The following is a 19490-nucleotide window of genomic DNA, read 5'->3' on the forward strand; positions in this document are numbered from 1 at the left end:
CCAACCGCCGGATCGGGGTCCTCGTTAAATGACGTCCGTCTGATAGCCTAGGCTATCATAGAGAGAAAGCTCATACCTTTATATAACTATGCTATTTTTTTGTTTGATAAATAATAAATATTTTAAAAAAAAAAACTAATAAAGTATCGCCTATAAAAACAGATAATATCATTTGTATAGATGAATAAGACCCAAACGATACACGACATTAACTACCTTGATCATGTATTCACCAAAACATTCTGCCCCCGAGAATTTAAGAGCCAAAGATGCCGTGGAACAGTGATAGACATTACTTTTATGAGATGTTATTTCTTCTACGATTTTGGATTTAGGGGTATCCATTGATCCGGTAGGGCCAGGACCTAAGTTCAGGGGTAAATAACCAAAGAATACATGGAAAAGACTAGGTGAACCTCTAGTCTAGACAATTGGTTTACAAGTCTATACTAAACCCCTAAACCCCAACACATTCAATTCCCTGACTTTCTCAGAGACAAGCGAGAAGGGTAGAAAAATCTCAATTTCCAATTTCAATTACAAGTCCCCCTTGGATTGATTTGTGTTTTAGGGCAGTAATTTCTGGTAAGTTCTTTTTCTTTAAGCTTCTCTGAGTTCAATCCTTTTTAGGAAACTTGAGCTTTGGTTGAATGAAAACAAAAGTGGTTACTAGGGCTTAATTTTTAGGTTTGAATGTTTTCTATCAACCCATTGAATTTCTGCTCATTTAACCTTGCATCACTGTGTCGTTAGGTTATTAGATGTTTAGAGTATAGTCCGTCAAGAATTAGCAAAATTTGATGGTGAGACCTTGATAAAAGGGCTGGTAAGGAGGTGATGGTTAGAGGCTCCTAAGCTAAGCTTTGATGACCAATTTATTAACACTTTCATGTTATTCTTGTTATTGGGTTTTAATGAAGTTTCATGTTTGTCTAATTATCGAATCAAGCATCTCAAAGATTCATAGAATTTGTATTGTTTGGTTCTTGTTGTGAAACCCAATAAAAAACTACTATCAATTCTACTTATAAAATTGTCCAATATAGCTTACTGTACAAATCTTATGTCATCTTCACACCTGCTTCTGTTTTTTTCTCAGAGATGGAGTATGTTAGTCCTGAAGGCCTCCGGTTAGATGGTCGTCGTCCTATGGAGGTCAAGTTTTCCTCTTTCACATTCTAAACAACAAATTTCATTTTACATGGGGTTCTTCTTCTTTTTCCGAGTCTAACATAGTATCTCAAAAAACATTTTGTTTCATAATTACAGATGAGGCAGATTCGTGCAGAGCTTGGTGCTGTTGCCAATGCAGACGGGTATAATACTTCCCATTCCTTAAACACTTTGTGGACGTAGATTCTTTTCTACATATGCGCATAACATTCTTTAATATTTAGATGTCTAAAATGTCTTTCTATTGTGGGATATGTTTTGTATATGGTCCTGGAGTTAAACCGTAATAGTTTCTCTGTGCTTCCATTGTCGCAGGTCTGCTGTTTTCGAAATGGGAAACACTAAGGTTATAGCTGTAGTATATGGACCTCGAGAGGTAAAGATCAAGCACCTTATTTTTCAAAGTTAGTGTCTTCGCAGCCTCAGTCATTTCAAAAGTAAACTTCTTAACAGTAAAAATATGGGCGTAGGCGCATACAAAAACTAATATACATTTGAGTAGTCAAATGAACTAGACTCTCAGTGATTCATCTGATTTATCTATTTGAGTAGTCAAATGAACTAGACTCTCAGTGATTCATCTGATTTACCTATATTTGACTCTTTTGACTAGACATATTCACAAGTGGGGAGGTGAAATAGTTAAACGTGTATGTAATTGAGCTTTATGCGCCGGCCTTGATTTTATTTATATACTGTATTAATATTATCTCCTAGCTTTAACCCATGCACAAATGGTTTATGTTCCTCCAACTGGGTCAGCAGAAAAAATCTGCGTGGAAAAGCACAATGAGTAGTACAGCTAGCAGGACACTTAACAAGAGATAGTATTTTACCGAAAATTGAACCAGTGATTTATACTTATAGAGAGTTTCATTTTTGATAGGTTGAAAATAGGAGCCAACAATTGAATGATCGGGCTCTGGTATGTATTATAATCTCAATCTCTCTAGTGCTTTTGATTTTTTTAATTTATTTTGGCTGTCCTTGACTCCTTTGATTTACAGTCGCCGTTTTTTTTTTCACGTTGTATTTTAAAATTTGGCACAGGTTAGGTGCGAGTATGGCATGGCTAACTTTAGTACTGGAGATCGAATGAGGAAACCAAAGGGTGACAGGTAGTCGTTTTCATTGTTAACCTCTTAAAAGTTATTGAAGCTCGTAGCATGCCTTTTAACCAGCAACCGATAAGTTCTTTTTGACTTTGCAAGAACAATTTGTATTGGAATCTAGGCTAGCACTAACAAGAATGCCTTTGAGATTTGACTCTTTATCTTTCACATGTTTCTTTCATATCCTCAAAAAGAGTACACGATGACTTGATTAGTACATAAGTTACCTTAGTAGACTGAAATCTTTGCATTCCATTGAATTTCTTGTGTTATGTGAAGGCGATCCACGGAGATATCTCTTGTTATACGACAAATCTTGGAAGCTTGCATTATGACACACCTAATGCCTCGTTCCCAGGTTTGTTACAACTACTTTTGCAGCAATCTCTTTCCTGTATGCAGCATGTATATTCCCTTTTTGAGCTCCTTTTAATATGTGTTCTGCAGATAGACGTTTTTGTCCAAGTTCTTCAAGCTGATGGAGGTAAGCCGAAACACTGTTGCAATCAATCCAGAACGATAGTTAAATATTTGATGATCACATCTCGTATGACAATTGCTTGTTTTGGATCCAAAATTCTAGGAATTGGAAATTCTTTTGGATCCAAAATCCTACTGTTCTTTATCTTGTCTGTAAGTTTTATGCATTTACGCCTGTGATTTTTGTTTTAATATTTTCGACGAAATTGAGGGTTATCCTTCTTTGCAGGAACAAGGTCTGCTTGCATAAATGCTGCAACCTTGGCACTTGCAGATGCCGGAATCCTAATGCGTGATCTCGCCACTTCTTGCAGTGCTGGATATCTTAACAGGACTCCTTTGGTCGGTATGTTAATAATAAGTTTGTTTTTGTCTTAAAAGTTTTGCCATATAGAAGTTTCAAAACTCCATTGCTAATCAAACTTAAATTATGATTCGTCAGATTTGAACTACGTTGAAGATAGCGCAGGAGGCCCTGATGTCTCTGTTGGAATTCTATCAAAGATGGACCAAGTGACCCTACTTCAGGTTCAATTTCTGAGGAATTTGTTTCGGTGTTATAAAAGCGCAAACATTCAGCTTATGGCTTGACCCTGTTTTGAAAAAATTTCCTTTATATAATGGCAGATGGATGCAAAACTGCCTATGGAGACCTTTGAAACTGTAATGCAACTCGCGGTAGAGGGGTGCAAGAAAATAGCAGATCACATCCGAAAAGTATGTATATATATAGCCTGAACTTTTTGTAACCTTCATCCTACAAATATTTTTTATCCAAAGCGTTCTCCCGAGTTCGTTTCTCGGTCTACATTATCATGGAGCCAATTTGTGCCTGACCCTCTGCTCAATTCTCAGGTACTACAAGAAAACACCAAGCAACTGGAGTATCGCCGTGGTGTATAATACTACAGGACGACGACGATGAAGTTGTGTCCATTCTTTCGCAGTATTACATCATCTTTTGCTGAGATTATAACCTGTTAGAAGTGGAAGCAGAATGATATCAATTTTGATCGTAAGTATGATAGATTGTAATTTCTCCATTGTAGAATTTCGAGTTGGAAATGAAAGTAGTAATCATTTAGGTTGATCTAAAGGATTAGTTTTCTGAGACTAATTTCGTACAACCAAACAAAGACATAGAGTAGCCACTGAAAGTATCCTTGTTAGAGCACCAAAGAAGTTAAGAATTTTCTTTATCAATAAAATCCGCTCATCTCTACTCTTTACTCCTTCCACCATGCACACGAGTATTCTGCAGTTCTACACTATGGAGAATGATATTTTTCTGTAACTAGGTAAAATTCAGGAACTGTTGTATTTTAAGAGCTTATGGATATTGCGCAACCTTAACAACCTAAAAGTTTGGTTCTTTTTCTTGGTGAAATTTGTTGTTTCTGATTGGATTGGACAACTAACATGGTGATTGTTTGTGATGCTGTCAGACCACAGTTGAGCAAAACTCACTCAGTGGATGCCTGCCACTTTAACTACCAGTTTTACTACTCAGAAAAGGCTAGGCACCGTTCACTTGACAGTGCCAATCTGTCTAGAAAGATATCTACCATTTACTTTGGTTCAGAAAATGTTCTTAGTGCCTGTTTTCTGTTCAGCAAGACCTACAAAAAAGAGGTTTTGGCCAACCTCTTTGTTATGGTGGGGTTGAAATATTACTTTCATTATTTTATTTTATTTTTTGTTTTTGTGTGTGTATTTATAGGTCTCTCAGGAAGTCTTCTTATCATAACAGTGAAAACCCTAATCATCTTCTTCTTCATTTTGCTCTGGCGACTCAGTAATATCACTTGCAAACTATTTGATTTGCAAGATCCACTGATTAGCTAATCTTTGATTAATGGAGTTTGCAAATCAGATCTGTTAAGTAAGGCCAGAAAAATGATTGAGAATTTAGTCATTGCTGGATTTTGTAGAGTTGGTGAAGCTGGTACTGCTCTTCAATTGCAAAGCTTTGATTTCATATTTGATTGAGATATTAAGCTCTGCATTTGAAGAGCTGCACCTACTTCACCCAAATCTCTGATTTTTTTTCTGTTGGTTTCCTGCAGGATCTTAGATTTGAATTTTAATAGGGTTTCTTGTAAATGGGTATTGAGATCTTCTTTTCATAGTCCATTGATTAATATAACTACTTTGTTTTTGTGTTTTTTTTTTTTTAACTCCTTTGATTGATTAACTTAGATCCCTTTGATTAATCTACTTTACAAACTAGTCTTGGTGATTTGTTGTATTTTGTTTGCTCAGTTGAACCTTTGAATCGTTTATTTGATTGATTACCTTTACAAATTGATGTTGCTCTGGATCACCATATCCAGTGAACTCATGGACAAATTACTTTCTAAATGATTGATATGAGAAAACTAGCGACTAGATTTTTTTTTTGTAGATATAAGTGAATTACAGAGTTGCCTCTTCTTTTTTACAACCTATTTAACAATGGAAAACAATCTACTGTTACTGCTGCACTCAATGTTAATGCTTGGGTTGGATCTGCACAGTTGTTTCCTTGAGTTATTAGCTGATTTGGAACCCATCTGAGGACTTCCACTCATCTACACAGAATCTTGGTTTCTATTTTTCAGTACAATGATACGTGCCTGTGTTTAGGGACTTGATTGTTAACTCTATCAGTGGCTTTGCTTCCTGGTGTAAAATCGGTTGATTGTGGTAACAACCTGGATGTGGACAGTGTTAGATATAGGGCTTATGCAGCAGCAGCGTTTGGTGCAGATCAATTGAAATTCTTGAAACTGAACTTTAATGAATCCAAGTCTAAGGGCTCTTTCCCCATTTGTTGTCAAATTGGAGCATCTGTGTCGGAGGCTTGGAGCCACTACTTCTCACTTGACACTGAAGAAGCTCAAACTATAAATTCATAGTTTATATACATATTGTTTCAAAATTAAGGGATATTCTGTAGGCATGAAATAAACTTTACCAGTTCCAAGTAATTAACGTATTCAAGGGTCATTACACCCTAGTACTTCAATGTATGCATGTATGTCCGGTACTTCATTGTTTGTAAATAATGGAGTGACAACAACCATCCATCCTCCTCTCCGCGTCAATCTATCTCAATAGAGATACCAAACTTTCTATTTCATATGTTTCTCTATAGAGACTCCTGATAGTGATCATCATTCTAATGCACCTCAAAATATACTAAATATTCAAAACCCCGTGACATTTAATCACTATTAAACTCAGAAAGGTTTAATCTGCTTAATCAGAGAGGCTGTAATGGGTAATCGTAATTCCAATTATTCACAACTGGTTTGTGGTAAAAAACTGTTCTGCAAGGGTGGCAGAATATGAACAATTCTTGCCGTAATAATGCAATTTCCATGCATCTCATGATGAGTAATACTAGTCATCCTCATCTTGGAACTACTACAGAAATACGTGCAAGCAATATATTCCAGATTTTACAATGTTTATGTTTGACACTTGCTGTACTACCGCGGACCAGAAAGGAGCGACTCTGCAACTGAAGATGTCCTACTTATCGACGGAGACATACTTCCTTTGCAACTTCGGTGCTCACCAGAACTAGTCATCACTGTCGAGTTGGTATAATAAAGTGCCCACAATTCCGTTTGAGGCAAGGCAACTCTCCCTCTAAATACTGCATCGCTTGTCTCATGCTTGGTCTAGCCTTTGCATCATTCTGTGAACATAACAATCCTAGCTTCAATACCGACTCCATTTCTTCTTTGATATACTCGTTTCCTAAAACTGGATCACTGGTTTGCAATATTGCACCACTTCTCCAACAATTTAAGACCCAATCAACAAGAATTTCACTCTCTTCGTTTTCGGGTACATTTAACTCTATTGGTCTCCTACCACAAGCAACTTCAAGTAATAATGCACCAAAGGCGAAAACATCTGAGCTTGTTGTTGCTTTGCCTGTTCTGATCAGTTCCGGTGCCATATAACCCAGCGTGCCGGCCACATTGGTCGTCTTGGGATTGGTTCCACGATCATATAATCTTGCAAGACCGAAATCACCTAACCTTGCATTCATCTCACCATCTAACAAAACATTACTATCCTTGATATCTCTGTGAACCACAACTTGTTCCCAATCTTCATGCAAATATACTAGTGCACAAGCTACGCCTTTAATGATTTGAAATCTTTGGTTCCAATCGAGAATTGTTGTTGGTGCTGCGGCGGAATCGTATTTGTGAAAAAGTAACTTGTCTAGACTTCCATTAGCCATGTAATCGTACACTAGTAGCAATTCTCCATGCCTTCTGCAATAGCCCAAGAGGTGTGCCAAGTTTCGGTGCCGAAGGTGACCAATGCTAATGATCTCGGAAATAAATTCCCGTACTCCTTGCTTTGAATTATGAGAGATTCTTTTGACGGCAACATTGACCTTTGAAGCAGGCAGCACACCGTTATAGACCTTACCGAAGCCGCCGTTCCCAAGAAGGTTTTTCTCCTTGAATCCGTTTGTAGCAATGTATAGATGTTTGAACGAGAATCTCAACCTTTCATAATTTAGTTCCCAATCTTCAACAACATCATCTGCCATCTTACAATTCCTGATTATCGCAAGGACGAATAAGATGCCAATGATAAATGTTAACGCAAGAACTGGGATAATTATCTGCAACTCAACTCCGAGGAATTTCGCTGCTGCTCTTTTGCTCTTTTGTGCTTTTGCTGGAGGCTTAGGAAGCTGAGAAATATCAATGGGCAGGTCTGTTCCATTGTTAATTACAAAACTCCATCCCAAGATGTAATGAGATGTTTGTGCAAAACTTGTAGCTGATGAGAAGCCAACGTACATGGAATCTAATAATAAATCTGAAAGATCATGGTTGTAAGACAATAATGGAGTGGCAGGTTTAGGAACGGTAAGTGGAGCTAGGGTTACGGTAAGGTTCTTACTAACCTCATCATATTCTATCCAAACGCGAATTGGAACTCCACTTACAAGGCTAAGGTTGCGAAAGCTACTACCATTGTTTTCCGTATAATACCCTGAAGGTTTGGATATTACAGAAGTAAGATCATTGAAATCGATTCCTACATGGTCTCCCTGTATGATATCATATTCTCTATTATGGATGGTGTCTAGTTCTATAGCAAGGACAAAGTTTGTAGGTTGTGTATCGGTTCTTTGATCAAACAAGCCTGGCAGGTCGCTTCCTTTTTCTCCTGGTAACTCTGCTTGAGGTGCGATGATAAAAGCAATCCCTAGACCACGTAAACCTGGAGATTCTGGTAATATAGAGAAGATGAACGAAGTAGAGAAGGAAAAAACACTACCACCACCTGTATTATTATTCTTGAATCGGATTGGATGAGAATAGTAAACAAAACTCATTTGGTACGTACCATCGAAGTCGTTGGTTAACCTCAACAGTCCAGTGGATGTGATGTCTGCTGCGTTACCTAAACTCATATTAGAAGATGCATCTTTAAAGCCATTGTAGACGAAACTCTCAGTATAATCACTACGATCAATAAGTTAAATAAATCAAACTTTTGTATATCTGAAAAGCAACACAAAGTTTGAATACTTCATGCAAGGCAAGAAATAGAAAATTCATGCACGTAACAAAGAATATATTACATCATCCGTGCTTCCGCTAGTGACGACTATTAATAGTGCACTTCTTTCAAAAGTAGTTCCAAAATGACGACTATACACATGGAATTGGTGTAACATTCCCACTAATGGAAATCGAACTCTCGCTCCACAATCCCCGGTTCTTTTCACTCTTCTTGAAAACCAGCTTGCAAGCAGAAAATGAAGTGATATTAGTAATTGTCAACCAAAGAAAAAGAAAATCAACATTAGATTGATTTTGATCAAGAAGACAAGAATGATAATTTAGTTTGCAGCTACAATTAACTTCTCTGGGAGAAAACAATTTTATTAAAGAAAGCAAAAAAAATTCCACATTTAGCGTTTATATTCACCTCTTACCGCAAGTATGTACTACCTCCGTGTACTGTACTAGCAGCCACAGTGGAGAATAGAAGGCTTAAAATCTTGCTCAAGGATTAATTGACAATCTAAAAGCAACAGTTCCTATGGCCTTCTGGTAATTGATTCCTCAATTTGTCTCGTCGGGTGTTGCTCACCGGTGTCTCTGGTATTTTTTCAAGTTCCCAATGGGCCAAGGAGTGTGGTTTTGTCCTTGTACTCAACCATGTTTGGCCCATATCACACATTTCCTTGGAACGATTTTTTGGGAACTCCAATTTTGGGCATGCCTAAAACTTTCAAGGCATACAAAGGACTAGTCCTAACTTGGGTGATCTTATAAGGGGTACCCTATGGGGTGGTTCAATTACCTATATGCCCTTAAATCCATTAAATTACTACTAATCTATCCCTATAATCAACTACACCTAAAATCAGTTTCATTCACCTTCTTCTTCTTCCTTTCCACAGCCGAACTCCACCCTTCCCTTCCTTTTTTTTTTCATCGCGGAAATTTAATTGTCGATTTGTGAAACTATATAATGGATCGTCGTAAGGCAGTATCTCGTTCAAATCGATCGATTGAACAACCTATTCATGAAGAAGAAGATTTAGAGAGTGAAGAACAAACTCAAAATCAACCACAAAATCAATCGGAAGAAGAGATTGAAAAAGAACCAACGTCGGAAATGAAAATAAGAAGGTTAGTTCTACAAACCCATCTCATATTTGATGTTTTTGATTGTTTTGGTCGATTTAATTCGTCAAAATCATGTGTTCTGCGGCGGTTACAGGGTATGGTTCGGCATAAAACAAATGTTAGATGTGCGTCGAGCTGTTCTGAACCCTGAAAGTGCATATGAACGGCTCGGCGTATATCTGAAATCTGTTTTGAGCCGAACTTAGTAAAACAGAGACTTATATTTAGGATCGGCTTATTCGATGGTGTTAGTTTTGTGTCGAATATGTTTTGTGAATTTCAGAAATTTTGCATGTGCGTAGGATCGGCTTGTATGGTAATATTAGTTTTGTGCCGAATAAATGTTGTTTGATATTCAGAAATTTTGCATGTGCTTAGGATCGGCTTGTATGGTAGTATTAGTTTTGTGCTGAATAAATGTTGTTTGAAATTCAGAAATTTTGCATGTGCTTAGGATCGGCTTGTATGGTAGTATTAGTTTTGTGCCGAATAAATGTTGTTTGAATTTCAGAATTTTTGCATGTGCTTAGGATCGGATTGTATGGTAGTATTAGTTTTGCGCCGAATAAATGTTTCAATTCATAAGTCTAGATTCGGCTTATTCGATAGTATTAGGGCTGCGCCGAATATCATTGTTAAAATTTTCATAAATTTTACAAGTGTGTAGGATCGGCTTATTTATATGATATCATGTTGCGCCGAATACATGTTTGAGTTCATAATCATAGGTTCGGCTTATTCGACAATATCGGTTGTGAGCCGAATACAGGGTTCGGCTTACTCGACAATATAGGTTTTGAGACGAATATTTAGGATCGGCGTATAATTATTTTGTGGTATGAGCCGATCCACTCTCTGTGTAAGCTAATAAAAATTTCAAGACATGATTCATACTTGCGCCGAATTAGTCTTATAACTTTCATACTTGTGTCAGGACCAATGCCGCGGGTAGGGAGATGTTGAAAAAAATGAAGGACAAAATTGATTCCAAAACACCAATGACCGTGGAAGAACAAAACTACCTCTACAAAAAGTGGGATGCAATCATCAACAAAGGAGAAGGACCCGAGGAACCCGAGCAAAAGCCTACCACTAAGAAGAGGGGTCGTGGTTAAATGTCCTTTTATGTTTCCAACTTCCTTTTAATGTTTTTCTTAAGTTTTAAGTACACTTTTATGGTGTTGCAAACACCTTCGCTTTTAGGTGCTCAACTTTGTTTTTAATTGTGCTGGGTTTGGTTATGGACACCTTCAATTTCATGTTTTAATGAATAGCTTAACGGTTATGCGCCTAATTTATAGAGTTCGGCTTATCCTCTAATGTTAGTTACGCGCCGAATCATTTTCTTCATAGACATCCTCGGTGATTGACCATATCAAAGCTTCCCATTCGCCTTGGAAAGAAGCCCACAACATCTCATTATGTTCATATGCTTTCAAGAATTCCTTCTCGTGTCTCCAACGGTAGCTTAGCAATATTCTCTAATTCTTTCAACTTAAGTGGTTGAATTATCGGTTGACATTTTTTCCTCACATTGCACCATATGTGAAACGTACAAAGAAAATTGAATACATCCGGAAATACCTTCTTAATAGCATACATCAATGATGAATCTTGATCGGAAACGAACACTTTAGGAAGAGCACCCTCCCGGAAGATTAACTTCAATTGTTCTAACCCCCAAACATAACTCTCTTTCTTCTCGTTTTTCATGAAACAAAAATCCACGGTGAACGGTGCCTTTGTCGAAGTATGCCCCACAATCTTGTACGTGCAATCCAATATAATAACTTGTGGGAAGCATAGAGCCAATTGGGCGCATTCCGGGTGCGAAAGGAAAAGGTGTGGCACTTGATCGAAGTCATCCAACTTCTTTTGGCAAGCGTGGTTATTCTTCACCCCTAACCACATTACTTGTTACATCACCATCCTACCTTGGAAATTGAGTATTCTAATCTTTTGTCTTGCATTGTAGATAGTTTGCATAGTCGACTTGCTATTGTTGTTGTCCGCCTTCAATTTGCTAAGAATCCTAGAAGGTGGCAAACGTGCTCGTGTCATTTTATCCACTTCTAGCATCTCGTCGGGTTTGAGTCGCGCTACTTTCGCATGTCCATGAAGGTCTTTGGGACGTGGGTGGTTATGACGACAATCCATATCCTTATTCATTATCCAATATTGATCTTCTTTGTTCATGGACTTATTCTTGAGGTTGAAAACGATCTTGAAAGGGAAATTTCTTTTCTTCGTCTTCGTCCTATTCTTTCTCCCGGTCTTCCCAACGTATACAGTACCCTTTTTAACCTTGCTAGCGCCGGTTCCACTACGCTCACAAATCATTTCAAACCGATCCCATCGGCTTTGTTGTCCTTTAACTAGTACACAATTTATCTTCATCGCGTGTTCCTCAAGCCAATCAAGAACTTCTAGTTTAGTTTTCCATATCTACGTTCATTCCAAAACAAGTAATTAGTAAGCAAAATTTTGGAGTATTCCGACAACATTAAGGTAAGCAAAAGGTTCTTACATACCAAATCATTTTGGAAGTGATCCTTGGTATCCTCGTGAATTATGTCTACTGGATCAGGTTGATTTTCCATGGGTCCAAGCACGATCTACAAAGAATATCACAAGGTTAAACACTAGAAAGGGAATATAATAACAAGGTTCGGCGAATTCGATAATCACATTATGTGCCGAACTATAAACATTTAGAGGTTTCGGCTTGTACGATATCCTCAATATGTGCCGAACCACAAACAATATTTTAACCCAAAAATTAACAAATGCATGTTCGGCTCAGAAGATAATCATATTATGTGCCGAACCTTGGACATAAGAGGTTTCGGCTTGTACGATATCCTCAATATGTGCCGAACCTCGAACAATATTTTAACCCAAAAATTTACAAATTTATGTTCGGCTCAGAAGATAATCATATTATGTGCCGAACCTTGGACATAAGAGGTTTCGGCTTATACGATATCCTCAATATGCGCCGAACCTCGAACAATATTTTAACCCAAAAATTTACAAATTTATGTTCGGCTCATACTATAATCAAATTATGTGCCGAACCTTGAACATAAGAGGTTTCGGCTGATACGATATTCTCCATATGTGCCGAACCAGTAACAATATTTCAACCCAGAAATTAAAAAATTATGTTCGGCACATACGATTTTGGATATGTAAGCCGAATTAGTAATGATTCTATTCCGGTCTATTCAGGATGTTGTTCGGCTTACTATGAAACTTTCATATAAGCCGAACTAGTATCTAGCAAAAGGGTTGGAATTGGAAATTATAGGTTCGGCGCATGCAGTAAACAGATTCAGTAAGCCGAACCGTTCATCAATGGTAGATTCGGATCATAGATGTGAGCCGAACCTCAACCTGTTTCGCCGAACCATGATTCAAAAAACCTAACTTCCGATAATTGAGAGCTATAGAAGTGAGATTAAGTATAGGATATAAGTGTACCTGTGTATTAGAAGAATTGGGTTCCTCATCAATGTATTCATCATCAGGATTTGGCTCATAAAAATCATCATCTTGAGTTTGAGCTTGAGTTTGAGCTTGAGTTTGAGTGGGTGTAAAATCATTCTCATAATCTAAGAAATCATCCATTTCTGGATCATTGTTGTAGTTGATGTGTGTTTTCCTAGGTTTTTTAGATGAATGATGACCCTCCTCATCCTCCATTGAATCAAGAATTAGAATTTTCTCACTTTCTCTTTCTCTTTCTCTCCTTCTTAACCAAACCAAAACTTTGATTTTTTTTTCCTCAAATTTTTCATCTAAACAACTCTTATAATTCTGAAAATTATCTTAATCACTAAACAAAATATTTAATCACTAATCAAGATTATTAACACTAATACGTAAAGGGCAGATTTGCCATTAAAAAAAAATTGGGTTAAGGGGTTATCTGATTTTGCTATTCAACAACCTTTTTTGTCCTCATTCAGTATGCCTTGAAAGATTTTGGTATGCCCAATATTATGGTTCTTTTTTGGGACCATGGTTTTTTTGGGGGACCATGGTCTTATTAGGCCACCTACCCTACAATTTTAAGGGATGTCCTAAAATCATATGGGATTACTAATTTGCCCCTTACCCTAATTAAAATTAACCCTAACCTAATAACCGTCTCTAACTTTATCTAAAACAAAAACTAAAACAAAATCATCTCTAAACCTAGCCGCACAAAACAAAAAACAGTTTTCTCAAAACTGTTCTCCTCTTCTTCTTCCCCATTTCAACATCGTTTTTATCGATTAATCGTCGATTCACAAAATTTTCATCGTCGATTAATCAATCAAGTATAAGAATGGTTCTCGTAAGAAAACCAATCGACTCCCAGGAACAGGTCCCCCATTAGGGCATCTAGCAAATCTCCCGGGTGAAATTGTTGAAGAAGTGGAACCGCAAGTTAAAGGAATCATCGAGTATAAAAGACGACAGCCGCAACCTGATTCTGCCATGGGACCACTACGGAGGTATTTTCCAACAAACCCTTCACTTTAATTTGATTTTGATTGCTTCAATCGAATAGAAATCATCAAAATAAGGTTTTAATAGGAGTTACAGAGCCATGTTCGGTTAGGCCGATTTTCCAAAAAACCCTAGTTTACTAACCGAACTTCCTTAAAATGAAGAATACGAAGAACAGTTCGGTTCTATAGGATTGAAAACTAGGTCACCGAACAGTCAGTTCGGTAAGTTCGCAAAGAAGCTTAAAACTTTTATCTTACCGAACTTAGCCAGTTTTACAACAATTTTTTTTCCACATGTAACCGAACTGTGCAATTTTGCCCCCTTTTTTGAGTTTCTATGTAACCGAACTGAGTTATCCTGTTCGGTTGGTCCGCATAAAATTTTAAAACAATTCAGTAACCGAACATTACAAATAAAATAAATAAAAAATTTCAATGTAACCGAACTATCCTATTTTGCCAAATATGTTGAGCTTCAATTTAACCGAACTTGTCCAACTTTGTTGAGTTGCATACATGTGGAGTTCGGTTTATTCGCGAAAGACCTTGACAAACCAAACTCTTCACTAATAGTGACCAATGTTGAGTTAGGTTTGTTCGCAAAAAAAAGTTGACAAACCGAACTCTTCATTAATACTGACCAATGTTGAGTTCGGTTTGTTCGTAAAAATACTTTGGTAACCGAACCTTACGCTGAGAACCCTTATTTGCATCTGATTTAGTGAATCGTTTATCGGTTAAGCTAATATATTTTGTTTTCTTGATTTTTGGCAGAGGAAAACAATCCAAACAACCTTCACTGGAAGATCTGAGAACTCCCACGCCTCGAGGCAAAGTACATTGCGGTGCCGGTAAGCGTGGAACCAAAAATGTTAAGTATGGAGGTAGATCATTACCGGGTGTTGTCATCCAAGATGATATCATTAGAGATAATGTTGACAATGTAATCCAACAAGTTAATGAAGAGATTGTGGAAGAGATGGGAAGTCAAGAACATAATCAAGGTGGAGAAGATGAACCATCTCAAGGAGGAGGAAATGAGGGTGGCGATGATGAGGGTGAAAAAGATGAGGACGATGGAGACAAGGATGAAGATAAAGATGATGATGAATCAGAGGATGACTCGGATGAAGAGGAAGAAGAAGAGGAACAAGCATAAATAGTGGTAAAGAGACCTAGAAAGACGCCTAAAAAGCCTTGTGCTAAATATTCATACATTCCTCATAAGGATTTGTGCTTGCCGCCAAAGAATCCAACATATGGTACTCCAAGAGATGGCGGGGAGGTATTGATGGGCTACAAAAACTCATGGACTGCCAAGATATTTGCGACAAAAGTATGGTTCAATCTTAACCATCAAGATTTAGATTTCTCAGTCATTTTATTATATTTTGACATATATTTTTCTTTTCTATATATATTAGTATATAAGATATGATGTTGTTTTTTTAGGATCATAAAAATGTTGTTCGTGTTTTGAAACGTCAAAAGAACAAGGTATGGAATATATAAAATGAATGTGATGAGGTCCGCTTGGCGGTATTTGATTGTGTACTATGGAACGGGATACAACATGCACACCAAAAATTTATGCTGTCATTGTTATTGCATTTGCCGAGAGGGATTATCCAGAGACGGATACCTTTCATCTACCTTTTGGTGAGATGGCAATAACTCCGGATGATTGTTTTAGAATCACATCCCTACCAATTACAGGAACAAGTGTTCCAGATGGCTACGATCCCTCGATGAGTTATAAAGTTCTTGAAAAACTAGTCGAAAGGTGTCTAGGATGGAGCGATAAAAAGGCACAATGTGAGTTTAGGCGAGCTAACAAAGAGCCTAAGGAAGGTGATGAGTATAATGAGTTTGAGGAAGACCGCACGTACAAGAAGAAGTTGAAAAATATCAAGCTCAAAACCTTGTTTGATGAGTTTTCAGGGACGAAATATTTGGTTGCTCAAGGAAAGTTGGTGATAACAGAGGAGAAGACTAAGCACCATGTGACTGCTTATTTGTTATATAAACTTGGAACCATCTTCTTCCCTGAAACTTCAGGCCACGTGGTAAATGCTCATTACCTCCATCTATTGGACCCCTTGGATGAGGTGAACAACTACTCTTGGGGCATTGCGGTTCTTTCATTCGTTCAAGCGGAACTCAGAAAAGCTTCGAGGCTTAGGAGTCTGTATTTTGGAGGCTTATACACCCTTGTGAAGGTACCCCGTTAAATTATCGTTTGTGTGTTTGAATATATAAGTGAATGAATGTGTATTGTTACTAATCATATTGCGAATGTATAATTTTTTGCCTCTTATCATAGGTTTGGGTGTACGACCACTTCCCTAAACTGCAATTGTCTCATGCTCACACTCCTTGGCCTTATGGGAAGTCTACAGCTAGTAAATATGAATTTTTGAACTCACAGGAAAAGAATAAGGAAAAAAAGGTGTTGGAGTTGAGGGAGACATTGGATAATTTAACAGTGGAAGATGTGGTTTTCCATCCTTACAGCATTGCATCAGATGAAGACGAGGAGGATGTTGATGTTATTAATTTCTCACCTGTTGCGGGTTATAATGGACCGTTGTTTCATCCTGGGGGTTGTACAATGTATAATCCTCGAAGAGTACTTAAACAACTTTCTTGTGTCCAAAGTGTCCCACAAGTGGAAAACTTCAACTTCAAGGTAAAGAAGGTCGGAACTACGAACAATGAGAAGAATTTCATCCCCAAATACGATCCTGCTCCATCATCGGACCACTGGAAGAACTTTGGGGATTATCTTGTTCCATTCGAAGAGTTACAAGATTCGTTTGATGTTAAATATGAAGATCATTTCCGCATCCTTGTGCACTTTTCCGTAACGCGTTTCGGATATTAAATGTTATGCAATTTTAGCTTTAATATCACCCACAACTTTTGTTTGTTATTTTGGTGTTGTATTTTAATTAATTATTGAAATTTTAAGTATCCGAATTAGTGAAAATTCTCTGTCCATAAGAAGTTCTGTTTGTTCGTTATTCTGCGGGATCAACCGACCTGCTAGTTCAGTAGTATCTCAAATATATGTATGCCACCCAACTAGTTGTTCGGGTACTACCATAAATTTGATAGGTAACCAAACCTATCACTGTAAACCAAGAGTGACTTTTGTATAAAAGCAAATTATGCAAACACACTATAATACACCCAAATTCCAAAAAAACACAATCTTTAATTCTTATGATGATGTTCAAAGCATACATATTCTAGCTAAGGGTACATTTAATCATCCCCAAGGGAAATTGAACCTTCGTGTATAATTTTGTCTGATTCCTCCAAAGCTTTCCACATCTCCATGTTATGTTCATACATAATGCACCAAACCAACATTGTGTCGGGGTTAAATCCATTCCAATAAGAGCATCCGCATATCAGAGGCAATGGACAATTCTCTTCTAACCGAAGGCCTATAAAATGGTTATGGTTAACGAGCGCAATCACCACTCTCCTACGTCTAAGTTTCTCGACACATATGGTTGTTTTGGGAGTGTATGTGAAACTAGCACCTTTTGAGAAATAGTGAACCACGCAATTGAATGCGTTGGCGATTAAGTACCCGCATATCGGCATGGCCATACAATGATCATTTGTGATTGGATGGGCCCCGTGGAGACACATTTGAAACCTAACAAATTGAATATTGAGACTAGCATCACCATCGGACAACATTGTCTTGTAAAATTCCGGTTTCTCCTTTAGCTTCATCAACATCCTTTGACAGACATAAGTGATTTGATTATCATCATCTAGCTTGGCACCTTGAGTGAAAGGCCCTATTTGTTGTACGACTACATGGAAACCACAATTACCATCCGGAGGGACGTCATGGGTGGATATGACGTAATATCTAATGTAAGGAGGTAACTCTTCCAAGTACCTTTTATCATCAAGAGGTGGTGTATCAATTGGATCCTTTAGATTCACGTCTCGTTGACTTGGTTGGCTCGGTTCCGACGGAGTAGGTTGAGGTGTAACTTCAGAACTTTTTTCTTCATATCCCGTTCACTTGACTCGCCTTTTTCAATAATTTTCCTTCCTCTTTTCTTAGAATCTTCTTGGTACTTCGCCGCGGTATACTCATGCCCCGAAGGATCTCTAGTAAAAGGAGTAATTTCACTTTTCCTTTTAGCTAACACCTTTTCATATTCTCTAACTTGTTTTTTTGTTTCTTTGGTTTTTGGCCTACCTTTGCCCTTGCCTTTACCCGGTTCTTGCACATTCTCCGAAGTATGCGGAAAAACGATTGGCCGCATGTCATCCCAAAAGATTTGCCTTTCGAGTTTGTTCATGTTCCGGTACATTTCGATAACCATTCTTCCCATTTCATTGTCACCAAACTCTTCTCCGACATCGCCCTTTGGAGGAGGGACAAACTTAATTGTTTCCAATATGGATCAATATCGCTTAAAAGGATTATGCCATGTTCATACTTAGCTATCATGTGGCGACAAGGGAGTCCCATAGACTTCCTCATGTTGCAAACACACACCTCGTCCGTCTTGGTTACCCATATGTCGATCAAATTCACCTCAACCATTAACCTCTTAATGCAAGCATGTGAAACAATATAGTGGAGTCCCTTGAACAACCGAAGGTCCGCCATTTTCTTAATGTTACCACCTTTGTTTACAATCTTTTTGTACTTTATGATGCGGCTTTTTTGGAACTTCTCTTTAATTCTCTCAGTATCGCGTTTGAAGTAACTCTCCATTGCGTTAAACACGACCACAAAATTATCGACATATCCAAAGAGATTTTTCTTCAACCGGTGGTGAGCCGATTATACTAAACTTGTCGCTTGATTCCCAAAGTGTTTATAGTTGTTCGTAAAAGCATAAACGAAGCGCTCTTTGTGCGGTTCCAACAATTGCTCCACCACATATGTTATTATATCCTCTGGATATTCGGGGCTAGACCAGTGTTCTCTAAATTCGGAAAGATTTAGATAATACTCTTCTTCGGTGAGAGACCAAGTCAATTCCTCCCATTCCCCGGAGAGGACAACCCATTTAGCGTGATTTATGGTGTATTGTTTATCGAATTCCTCTTTTTCATGCGCTTGTTCATCTTCCGGAAGTTTTATTAATCTCTTCCAATCCTTTCCTCTTAGGTGGAAAAGTTGAGGCTTGCACTTATTCATCACATTGCACCATATATGAAATGTACAAAGCATATTATGTTCCAATGGGAAGACTTTCTCTATTACGTTCATCAATGTTACTTCATTGTCCGTCACGATAACCCCGGGGATATCATCATCTCGGTAGATCGCTTTCACTTGTTGTAACGCCCAAGTTTAACTTGGTTCTTGCTCGTCCTTTAGAAAACAAAAATCAACGGTAAACGGTGACTTAGTCGACGTACGACCAACAATGTTCAACAATGGCATCTCGTATTTGTTTGTCTTGTAAGTGCAATCCATTATGAGAACTTCATGGAATGATTGAGCCAATTGAACACTCTTCGGATGAGCAATAAAGAGATGAGTAATTTCTTCTTCCGGACCTACCTTCTTT

The 19490-nt window shown here is 37.8% G+C and overlaps 2 protein-coding genes across 3 annotated transcripts; one reads left to right on the forward strand and one right to left on the reverse strand.

Moving 5' to 3' along the window:
* Positions 1-428: 428 nt before the first annotated feature.
* On the forward strand, positions 429-4104 carry LOC113328684 (exosome complex component RRP41 homolog). Of its 2 annotated transcripts, XM_026575717.1 has the most exons (12): positions 429-585; positions 1100-1155; positions 1270-1316; positions 1489-1549; positions 2060-2098; positions 2224-2291; positions 2565-2643; positions 2733-2769; positions 2995-3111; positions 3208-3293; positions 3393-3482; positions 3621-3668. In XM_026575717.1, the coding sequence occupies exons 2-12, from the start codon at positions 1102-1104 to the stop codon at positions 3666-3668; spliced, it is 726 nt and encodes a 241-aa protein (XP_026431502.1). In that variant the 5' UTR covers positions 429-585; positions 1100-1101. The 2 variants fall into 2 exon arrangements, with proteins under 2 accessions (XP_026431502.1, XP_026431499.1); XM_026575714.1 differs by lacking the exon at positions 429-585 and having other exon boundaries at positions 1102-1155; positions 3621-4104.
* A 2235-nt stretch (positions 4105-6339) lies between these two features.
* On the reverse strand, positions 6340-18685 carry LOC113304570 (L-type lectin-domain containing receptor kinase IV.1-like). Its single transcript, XM_026553744.1, has 2 exons — positions 18516-18685; positions 6340-8254 (listed from the first exon to the last, which is right to left on the reverse strand). Exons 1-2 carry the CDS (start codon positions 18683-18685, stop codon positions 6340-6342), a joined length of 2085 nt encoding a protein of 694 aa, XP_026409529.1.
* Positions 18686-19490: the final 805 nt, after the last annotated feature.

Source organism: Papaver somniferum, chromosome 1 (genome assembly GCF_003573695.1).
Source record: "Papaver somniferum cultivar HN1 chromosome 1, ASM357369v1, whole genome shotgun sequence".
Lineage (NCBI taxonomy): Eukaryota > Viridiplantae > Streptophyta > Magnoliopsida > Ranunculales > Papaveraceae > Papaver > Papaver somniferum.

Coding starts and splice junctions, on each gene's coding strand:
- LOC113304570 (XM_026553744.1), bottom strand. CDS start 18,685: ATGGAGAGTTACTTCAAACGCGATACTGAGAGAATTAAAGAGAAGTTC. Junction 8,255..18,515: donor TCACATGCTTGCATTAAGAG/GTTAATGGTTGA, acceptor TATTGATCGTAG/TGATTATACTGAGAGTTTCG.
- LOC113328684 (XM_026575717.1), top strand. CDS start 1,102: ATGGAGTATGTTAGTCCTGAAGGCCTCCGGTTAGATGGTCGTCGTCCT. Junction 1,156..1,269: donor ATGGTCGTCGTCCTATGGAG/GTCAAGTTTTCC, acceptor TCATAATTACAG/ATGAGGCAGATTCGTGCAGA. Junction 2,770..2,994: donor AGTTCTTCAAGCTGATGGAG/GTAAGCCGAAAC, acceptor CCTTCTTTGCAG/GAACAAGGTCTGCTTGCATA.